Source organism: Arabidopsis lyrata (genome assembly GCF_000004255.2).
Source record: "Arabidopsis lyrata subsp. lyrata unplaced genomic scaffold ARALYscaffold_213, whole genome shotgun sequence".
Lineage (NCBI taxonomy): Eukaryota > Viridiplantae > Streptophyta > Magnoliopsida > Brassicales > Brassicaceae > Arabidopsis > Arabidopsis lyrata.
Genome location: NW_003302403.1, coordinates 2,176 through 12,589, shown reverse-complemented (window position 1 = coordinate 12,589; position 10,414 = coordinate 2,176). Strand labels below are relative to the sequence as shown.

The 10,414-nt window shown below is 29.7% G+C and overlaps 2 protein-coding genes across 2 annotated transcripts; one reads left to right on the top strand and one right to left on the bottom strand.

The window, feature by feature from the left end:
• Nucleotides 1–5,542: 5,542 nt before the first annotated feature.
• On the bottom strand, nt 5,543–7,850 carry LOC9298797 (protein trichome birefringence-like 6). Its single transcript, XM_021016572.1, has 5 exons — nt 6,965–7,850; nt 6,583–6,775; nt 6,307–6,497; nt 6,073–6,231; nt 5,543–5,980 (listed from the first exon to the last, which is right to left on the bottom strand). The coding sequence occupies exons 1-5, from the start codon at nt 7,534–7,536 to the stop codon at nt 5,671–5,673; spliced, it is 1,425 nt and encodes a 474-aa protein (XP_020872231.1). The 5' UTR covers nt 7,537–7,850; the 3' UTR covers nt 5,543–5,670.
• Nucleotides 7,851–8,037: 187 nt separating this feature from the next.
• LOC9298799 (cytochrome c oxidase subunit 5C-2) lies at nt 8,038–9,085 on the top strand. Its single transcript, XM_021016577.1, has 2 exons — nt 8,038–8,142; nt 8,723–9,085. Exon 2 carries the CDS (start codon nt 8,734–8,736, stop codon nt 8,926–8,928), a length of 195 nt encoding a protein of 64 aa, XP_020872236.1. The 5' UTR covers nt 8,038–8,142; nt 8,723–8,733; the 3' UTR covers nt 8,929–9,085.
• The last annotated feature ends 1,329 nt before the right edge of the window (nt 9,086–10,414 follow it).

Sequence of the window (10,414 nt, the reverse complement as noted above, 5' to 3'; positions counted from 1 at the left end):
AGTTTTCGACGTGTTTAAAATTTAACTCATAAACTAAGTTTTAAAAAATAATATTGAAATTAACATGATTTTGGTTTTAAAAAATTAATTATTGTTTAAAAGTTTTAATGTATAAAATTTTTTATATGAAATTTCATGGTTTATTCTTTAAGTTTAAGTGTTAAATTTGTTTTAAATTTTAGTGAAAACTATTATTATTATTTTTAAATGAGTTTAAGTGTTAAATCTATATTACTTGAAAACATTACCGAACTTTGAACACCAAAGCTTACGGACCAACTAAGGACAAGATGCCTAGGCGCGGTTAGTTTTCGACGTGTTTAAAATTAACTCTTAAACTAAGTTTTAAAAAATAATATTGAAATTAACATGATTTTGGTTTTAAAAAACTAATTATTGTTTAAAAGTCTTAGTCTTTAAAATTTTTTATATGAAATTTCATGGTTTATTCTTAAAGTTTAATTGTTAATTTTGTTTTAAATTTTAGTGTAAACTATTATTATTATTATTTTTAAATGAGTTTAAGTGTTACATTTTGACGTGTTTAAAATTTAACACTTAAATTAATTTATAAATTTTTTTTATGAAATTTCATGGTTTATTATTATTAGTAGAAATTAACATGATTTTGGTTTTAAAATATTAATTATTGTTTAAAAGTTTTAGTGTTTAAAATTTTTTATATGAAATTTCATTGTTCATTCTTAAAGTTTAAGTTTTAAATTTGTTTTAAATTTTAGTGAAAACTATTATAATAATTTTTAAATGAGTTTAAGTGTTAAATTTTGACGTGTTTAAAATTTAACACTTAAAATTAATATTTAAAATTTTTTATGAAATTTCATTGTTTATTCTTAAAGTTTAAGTGTTAAATTTGTTTTAAATTTTAGTGAAAACTGTTATTATTTTTTTTAAATGAGTTTATGTGTTAAATTTTGACGTGTTTAAATTTAACACTTAAACTTTTTTTATGAAATTTCATGGTTTATTATTATTATTATTATTATTGAAATTAACATGATTTTGGTATTAAAAATTTAATTATTGCTTAAAAGTTTTAGTGTTTAAAAAATTTTATATGAAATTTCATGGTTTGTTTTTAAAGTTTAGGGAAATTGTTAAAAATACTCCTTTTGGTGTGCCCCTTTTCAAAAATGCCCCTTTTCAAAAATGCCCCTTTTAGATGTCCATTTTCAAAAATGTCCCTTTTTAAATCTGAAATTTATATAAAGTTTTATTAGGTTTATAAGGTACTTATGGATTGTAACTACTACTTGAAGACTCTATCCAAGTATTTATAAGGTTTTATAAGGTGTTTTTAAAGGTTTTGCAAGTTATTTTAAATGATTTTTAAAGTTTTTCAAGGTTTTACAAGATATTTTAAAGGTTTTTAAAGGTATTTAAAATGCATTTATAAGGTATTTATAAAGTATTTATAAAATTTTAGATACATAGAAATGTAGTTTGTGTATGTTTTAATAATATTACATACATATTTGGGTAAATCTTATATTTTTAAGAGCATTTTTTATAAGGTTTTAAAAAATGGGTATTTTTGAAAAGTGACATTGAAAAAGTGGCATTTTTGCAAAAGCCCCTAAAGTTTAAGTGTTTAATTTGTTTTAAATTTCAGTGAAAACTATTATTATTATTTTAATGAGTTTAAGTGTTAAATTTTGACATGTTTAAAATTTAACTCTTAAACTAAGTTTTAAAAAAAAAAATTATGAAATTTCAAGGTTTATTCTTAAAGTTTAAGTGTTAAATAAGTTTTAAATTTTAGTAAAAACCATTATTATTATTTTAAATGAGTTTAAGTGTTAAATCTATATTACGTAAAAACATTACCGAACTTCGAACACCAAAGCTTCGGACCAACTAAGGACATGATGCATAGGCGCGGTTAGTTTTCGACATGTTTAAAATTTAACTCTTAAACTATGTTTTAAAAAATAATATTGAAATTAACAAGATTTTGGTTTTAAAAAATTAATTATTGTTTAAAGTTTTAGTGTTTAAAATTTTTTATATGAAATTTCATTGTTAATTCTTAAAGTTTATGTGTTAAATTTGTTTTAGATTTAAGTGAAAACTATTATTATTATTTTTAAACGAGTTTAAGTGTTAAATTTTGACGTGTTTAAAATTTAACACTTAAATTAATTTTTTTTTTTTAATGAAATTTCATTGTTTATTCTTAAAGTTTAAGTGTTAAATTTGTTTTAACTTTTAGTGAAAACTATTATTATTTTTTTAAAATAAGTTTAAGTATTAAATTTTGACGTGTTTAAATTTAACACATAAAATAATTTTTAAAATTTTTAATGAAATTTCATGGTTTATTATTATTATTATTATTAATTTTGAAGTTAACCTGATTTTGGTTTTAAAAATTTAATTATTGTTTAAAAGTTTTAGTGTTTAAAATTTTTTATATAAAATTTCATGGTTTTTTTTTTAAAGTTTAAGTGTTAAATTTGTTTAAATTTTAGTCAAAACTATTATTATTATTTTTAATGAGTTTAATTGTTAAATTTTGACATGTTTAAAATTTAACTCTTACCCTAAGTTTTAAAATTTTTTTTATGAAATTTCATGGTTTATTCTTAAAGTTTAAGTGTTAAATTTGTTTTAAATTTTAGTAAAAAACATTATTATTATTTTAAATGAGTTTAAGTGTTGAATCTATATTACGTGAAAACATTACCGAACTTCGAACACCAAAGCTTACGGACCAACTAAGGACAGGATGCCTAGGCGCGGTTAGTTTTCGACGTGTTTAAAATTTAACTCTTAAACTAAGTTTTAAAAAATAATATTGAAATTAACATTATTTTGGTTTTAAAAAATTAATTATTGTTTAAAAGTTTTAGTGTTTAAAATTTTTTATTTGAAATTTCATGGTTTATTCTTAAAGTTTACGTGTTACATTTGTTTTAAATTTCAGTGAAAACTATTATTATTATTTTTAAATGAGTTAAGTGTTAAATCTATATTACGTGAAAATATTACCGAGCTTCAAACACTAAAGCTTAGGGACCAACTAAGGACATGATGCCTAGACGAGGTTAGTTTTTGACGTGTTTAAAATTTAACTCTTAAACTAAGTTTTAAAAAATAATATTGAAATTAACATGATTTTAGTTTCAAAAATTTAATTATTGTTTAAAAGTTTTAGTTTTTGAAATTTTTATATGAAATTACATGGTTTATTCTTAAAGTTTAAGTTTTAAATTTTTTAAATTTTAGTGAAAACTATTATTATTATTTTTAAATCAGTTTAAGTGTTAAATTTTGAACACGTCAAAATTTAACACTTAAATTAATTTTTTAAATTTTTTATGAAATTTCATGGTTTATTATTATTATTATTATTAATATTAAAATTAACATGATTTTGGTTTTAAAAAATTAATTATTGTTTAAAAGTTTTAGTGTTTAAAATTTTTTATATGAAATTTCATTGTTTCTTCGTAAAGTTTAAGTGTTAAATTTGTTATAAATTTTAGTGAAAACTATTATTATTATTTTTAAATGAGTTTAAGTAGTAAATTTTGACGTGTTTAAAATTTTTAAATATTTTTGATGAAATTTCATGGTTTATTCTTAAAGTTTATGTGTTAAATTTGTTTTAAATTTTATTGAAAACTATTATTATTATTTTTAAATGAGTTTAAGTGTTAAAGGAGTTTAAATGAGTTTTAGTTTGAGTTTAAGTGCTAAAATTAACACTTAAATTAATTTTTAATTTTTTTTTACGAAATTTCATGGTTTATTATTATTATTATTAATATTGAAATTAACATGATTTTGGTTTTAAAAAATTAATTATTGTTTAAAAGTTTTAGTGTTTAAATTTTTTTAATGAAATTTCATAGTTTATTCTTAAAGTTTAAGTGTTAAATTTGTTTTAAATTTTAGTGAAAACTATTATTATTATTTTTAAATGAGTTTAAGTGTTAATTTTTGACGTGTTTAAAATTTAACACTTAAATTAATTTTTAAAATTGTTTTATGAAATTTCATGGTTTATTCTTAAAGTTTAACTGTTAAATTTGTTTTAAATTTTAGTAAAAATCATTATTATTATTTTTAAATGAGTTTGAGTGTTAAATTTATATTACGTGAAAACATTACCGAACTTCGAACACCAAAGCTTACGGACCAACTAAGGACAGGATGCCTAGGCGCGGTTAGTTTTCGACGTGTTTAAAATTTAACTCTTAAGCTAAGGTTTTAAAAGTTAATTATTGTTTAAAAGTTTTAGTATGAAATTTTTAAAAAATTTTAGTTAAAATTATTATCATTTTTAAAAAATATTACTTGCAAAAAAAACCTTTTAAAATTTAACAATACTTAGACTAATTTTAAAGCCAAAAAGAAAAAAGAATGTAAAAGATATTACCTGGTTGGGATTGGGTAGCAAAGAGAGCCCATGAAACAAAGCCATCGCCAAAGCCAGACGTGAGCCCATAATTACAACGGCACATGAAGAAACAATCTGCTCCACCGTGAATCTCTCACCACTCTCCTCACCCAAACCATCCCCACGCGCGCTATAATAGTACTGCAAAGCCTCCACGAATCTCCCTAAAAAGCTTCCTCCATCGTCGTAGCTCAATTTTTGCTCCACCACCGTAATCAGATTCGGTTTCAGCCTCCGTAAAATCTCCAACGTCTCGAGATCGTTCCGGGTGACGTCATATAACCGGTGTTGCATCTAGTGAACCACCACGGCTTCGCCTTGTCTCGGATCGATTAGGTTTCCGATTTTTCCTTCAATTGGTTGAAATTCGAAAGGGAGGTTTAACGATGATGCGAAGTCGGCGATCCGATCAATGAGATCATTCAATCATCTGCGATCTATTGAGAAGATAACTGAAAAAGAAATAGATGATAAATTTTGTGTGTTTGGTTTTCTTTCTCGAAGAAGAAGATGAAGGATAGTAGAGAATTTTGATTTCTCACGAAGAGGAAGAAGAAGAAGAAGAAGAAGAAGAAGAAGAAGAAGAGTATTTATAAGCAAAGGTTCGGTTTCTTCAAAAGCACAAAAGGGTGTTGAAGATTGCCTATATGGTAATAATGGTAGATATTGTATAGATTTTCTAGCCGTTACAAGGTTTTGTGATTTTGTAGCTTTAGCTCTGTATAAATATGTGAACCTTATTATGTAGAAGCTGCGGAGTCTTTTCTTGATTAAATAAAGGAAATTTTGTTAACAAAAGCAATCATCACAAAAATTTCCTTTTTTTTTTTAAGGTTGAGTATTTTCCTTTTTTTTTGTTGTTTCCTCTTTTTTTTTTTTTAACCTTTTTAATATATTTGGGGGCTTTAATTAATTAAATACACAGAGTAAGATGAAGAATATCAACTCCATTCCCTTAGGAGGTCTCTGATGCTTATATAATGTGCACGTTCGTTGAGGAGCTAAGAAGAATCAGATGGTCCAATTAACCAAGAGATTGACCCGATAAAACCATTCATGGGACCAGCGTGAGTCAGAGGAAAACTAAAACTTTTTTCTTTTTTTTTTGTCTTTTCATTTCAGTTGTCATAGTGGTTTTTCCAATATGGTTTTGGTTTGGTTGGTTAAACTGGATCGACCATCCCTACATTAAACAAACAATTCTGAACAAGTAACTGGAGCTATGATTAGTTTGTTAACTCTATTTATCGTTTATGGAGCAAATGGAGGTAAAGGAAGTGGTTCCATGTATCAGGAACACCAGGGAGACACCAATGACTGCAATCTTGGACAGCTTTTGAACGCCGGTTTTCGGGTTTTGTTCCGTAAATAGACGGGTGGGCGTCAATTCTGTACTGAGATAAACCGCTAACGTTCAAGAGGGTTACCGGTGTTCTCATCTGCTTCAGTACTTCCTCAACAATGGACTTTTTGCTCGAGTAACTCGGTTTGAAGGTTTGGTTCAACGGCATGTTGGCTTCTCTGCAGTGACCTCCTGAGTTCCATTCTCCTCCACTGTCCAAAGAAGCAATACATAGATAATAAATTGAGAAGAACAAAAATATCTGTCTTTCAAAACAACAAGTAGAGAGAGACAGGTGAAAAACCTGAAATGAGAAGGTGCAGCGCTTCTAAAGAAAACGCGAGTTTTCTTCGGGTCGACATTTTTGTCAACCCATGATGACCAAGTCTGCAAAGCTTTCTTGAAAGCGGTTGATACATCGAGCTTGGGATGAATCTGGTCTCCTTCTTGGTAATAGTTGACCCTGCAAACTTAAACTAATCAATCATTATCTTGATTCCATTCTTCTTCTGATGTTTTAAAGTGAAAAAGTACTGACCCCGATTTGGTTTTGTAATGAGACCACCAATGAGCTGTATTGAACACTAAGATATTAGCACCTTTCCATCTCGAAGAGGTTCGATCCATAGCATCGATTCTAAGTGTTTCTCTTCTCTTCTTTCCTATTCTTGCTCTACCCTCACGAACCAAGAAATGAGTAACATAGAATTCCACAGTGCATTTATAATCCTAGTCAAGTACACAAACACAACATTAACACAATCACAGATCTAGATACACTTATGGTCCATTGAGATTATTTATAGTCATGTACCACGAAACGGAAGCTGTAATTCCCTTTCTCTTTTGTGATTCTTCGGTTGTGGATTTCGTAGACTCTCTTGGGATCTTTAACAGCTTGAAACAACAAACAAAGCATAGATTCCCACTGGTTCCTATTAATTGAATCTCCAACGAACACTAGCCTCTTCCCTCTTATCATTTCCAGCATTTTTGTAGCATTGAACCTAAACTCACACATACCAAAAATGACCACAATTTCAAAAATCAGGACCATGAAATGATTAACTGCTCAGTGGAACAATGAATCACAATTATCATCATCAGTCACTATCACCAATCATTATCACTCCAATAGAGAGATCTTCTTAAGGTCTAAGAGGAAAACAACAAAAATTAGAAAGAAGAAGTTAAACCTGGGAGCATCACAATCTTGAGGCTCCCATCTCCAATTCATGTAATTAAGATTCAATCGTCCATTGCTTTGACAACTAAATCCTTCATCGATAAAAGGACAAGACGCATTTGTGTACAATGGATAGTCGCTATCGTAAACCCACTTCCCTTTCGTAACATCACACTCTTCGATTCTCTTCTTTGTCTTCTCCTCACCATTGTTGCTCGAAAGTTCAACCACTTTAATCGAAGTTAAATTAGCAATTTCCCTAACTTCCTTAACCAAACTCTCGCCGCGAATCTTCTGCTCAAAAACTGAAATTTTTGAAGACCCGGAAGTGTTTTCGGGCGAATTGAAATGGGTAGAGATCGGAACCGGGCTTGCTTGAGGAGAAACTGAAGAATCGGAGACGGCGGCCATAGGACTTAAATCGATCTGGAAGTTAGAGTCTGGTGTTGGGTAAAGAGAAGAGTTAGATTTGATTAAGGAAGAGGAGAAGAAAGTGAAGAAAACAATGGCGGAAGAGATTGTTGTGATGATGAATGCTAAGACTCTCGTGGACTTCACAGAGATGCTCCTTTGTCTCTCCATCTCTCTCTCTTTATTTTTTTCTCTGTAACTGTTAACAACTTAGTGAAGAAAAAAACAGTCTCATAATTATCTGTATCAGAGAATTTGAAATCGAAATGCAAATATTTGAGAAAAGGATTGAAATTTGGAGTCGTCAGAGGTGGTTGAGTTCGTGGGGACGTGGGGTATTGAGAAAGTCAGAAAGAGAGATTCGGTGAAGAAATGATAATGACGTTCTTACAAACTCGTGAGCTCATGAATTTTACAATAATTAACAGAAAAAGAGGGAAAGATAATGATTATTTTGATTTAAAATTCAGGATTAGGAAATTACTAGTAGTGACAGATTGGATTTGGCATTTAACGTGGTGGGACACTCGGGGGACATTGGATTGGAATTGGTTTTATTTTTTTTTTATTTTTTTTTTTTAATTTCCATAAATACCGATAGAAGAAAGAAGAGATCAGGCCCATACATTTCGGCTTTTTAAAGCCCATGGATAAGAGGTTAGGCCCAATAAGACACGAATGGAGAGTAGAGAAGTGATTCTCTGCTTACGCAGTTTTCAATCACCATTTCGTTTTCGTCGTGAGCTTCTCTCTCGTTCATCGACACAATCTGACTCGGTAAAGTCCATATTCTTCCCTTGATGATATATGTTGTTTCCTTTATAATTTTGGGGTGATTTTCGTTATAGATAGATATGTGGCGGATTGTGAAGTGACGATTAATTTTTATCAGATTCGAATCGATTTCTCTTTTTTTTTTCCCGTGTAGATCGGTGTGATTACGATCGGAATTTGTCGCTGGTTCTCTTAGGATTGTGATTCTTTGAAAAAATTAATCCTTTTATTCGGGAGAAATGCCAATTTTATTTCGTGTTTCAGTATCTGGATTCTTTGGATTAGGGTTCTTGTACCATTTTAGTAATAAATCAGAAGCCTTTGATATCTTCCATTATTTAGAGCCGTAATTTAGAGATCAGATAGAAAAATGGATCGAAATTTTACATGTTTATGTATATAAATAGACTCCAAGTGCATACCAGGAGTAGAAATTGCTTTGAGAGCTTATCTGATCAAAAAGAGAGTGTGTGTGTGTAGATGTTATGTTGGTTGTCAATAAAGTTTTCAGCTTTAGGAATCGTGAGCATTGTGAAGGTCTCAATTATGTTAGTGGTGACTCTATGATTAAAATTTGTGGTAGGTTGAGAAGAAATGGCAGGACACAAGGTCGCGCATGCCACATTGAAAGGCCCAAGTGTTGTGAAGGAATTGATTATTGGTTTGACACTTGGTTTAGCTGCTGGTGGTCTCTGGAAGATGCACCATTGGAATGAGCAGAGGAAAACCAGAACTTTCTATGATTTGCTTGAAAGAGGTGAGATCAGTGTTGTCGCCGCTGAAGAGTGAATGAAATGCCTCCCTCTCACTCTCACTATATGTTGTTGGCTTGATTTTTCTGTTTTATTGTTTCTTGAGATCTCAGATAAGTTACCTAAGACAATGGTTGCATGAGAAATAAACAATCAATCTGAGATCAAAATTGGAGAGTTCACATTGTTTTCCAGAGATATGTTATAAACCACATGTTGGAAGGACTCCATAACCGTGGACCTTATGCATATTCTAGAAGGCCCATGTCCATGTCCTAGAAGGCCCATGCCCATGTTCTTGAAGATTCTCCTTATGACGGCCTATATTGTACTTAGTGGGCTTTTGGGCTTTAGGGTTTACTAGCCCAATGGGGATTTGTCTCCCCTCATCATGTATATATATGTATCGAAATCTCATTCATTAATCAATAGAACAACACAGTTTACAACACGTTATCAGCACGACTTGCTCTTAACGAAAACCCTAAAACCCTAAAAAATCGCGGCACTGTTCATCGCCGACACTGTTCATCTTGGTACTGTTCATCGCCGTACTGTTCATCGCCGTACTGTTCATCGCCGCACTGTTCATCGCGGGTACTGTTCATCGCGGCACTGTTCATCATGGTACTGTTCATCGTGGTACTGTTTGCGGTTCGTTGCAGCAGCGTGAGTTACCGAGGTCTTTAGCTCCCGGTTCTAGTCCATACAACCCCATAAGGTGAAAGGTAACATCAAAACCCTAAAGCTAAAGAACCAACAATTGAACTTGAAAGTTAAGCAAAGAGAAACCCTAAAACGAATGATGATTGATTAAGTGATTGCTTTGCTTGTATGATTTGATTGCTTGCTTGATCCGATTGCTTGTTTGCTCGATTGTTTGACTCGTTTAGGTTGCTAGAAAAAGTTGATTATCGCTTAAGCTAAACTCGCCTAAGTTGCTAGAGAAGTTTTAATTGTCTAAACCTAAAATCGCAAAAACGAAAATACATAAGCTAATAACCGAAACTTTAAAGGTCTAAAAACCTAAAACCTAAAACGAATCTAATCCAAAAAATTCCATAAGTTTAAATCGGCTTGATTGAGATTGTTTAGGTTGTTAGATTGTTTGCTCCTTTGATTGATTACATGCTTAACACCCTAAAACTAAAATTGCATGAACCCTAGAAAACTTAGAAAAGATAATCCTAAAAGAAATCTCAAAACCCTAAAACCTAAAATCCTAAATAAAATAGGAAACCCTAGATAATAGGAAATCTTAACAACCCTAAATCCTAAATAGGGAATCTTAAAATCCTCAATAAAATAGGAAACTTTAAAATTCTAATAGAAAGCATGAAAACCTAAATAAAATCCTAAATCCTATTGTACTCTAAATCCTAATTAAATTAGGAAATTCATAAATCCTATTCAAGATAGGAAAACTTTAAGAAATAGAAAATTTCCAAATCCTAATTAAAATAGGAAATCTTAAAATCTAAAATCATAAGTGAAATAGGAAAATTAATCCTAAAGTAAAGAGG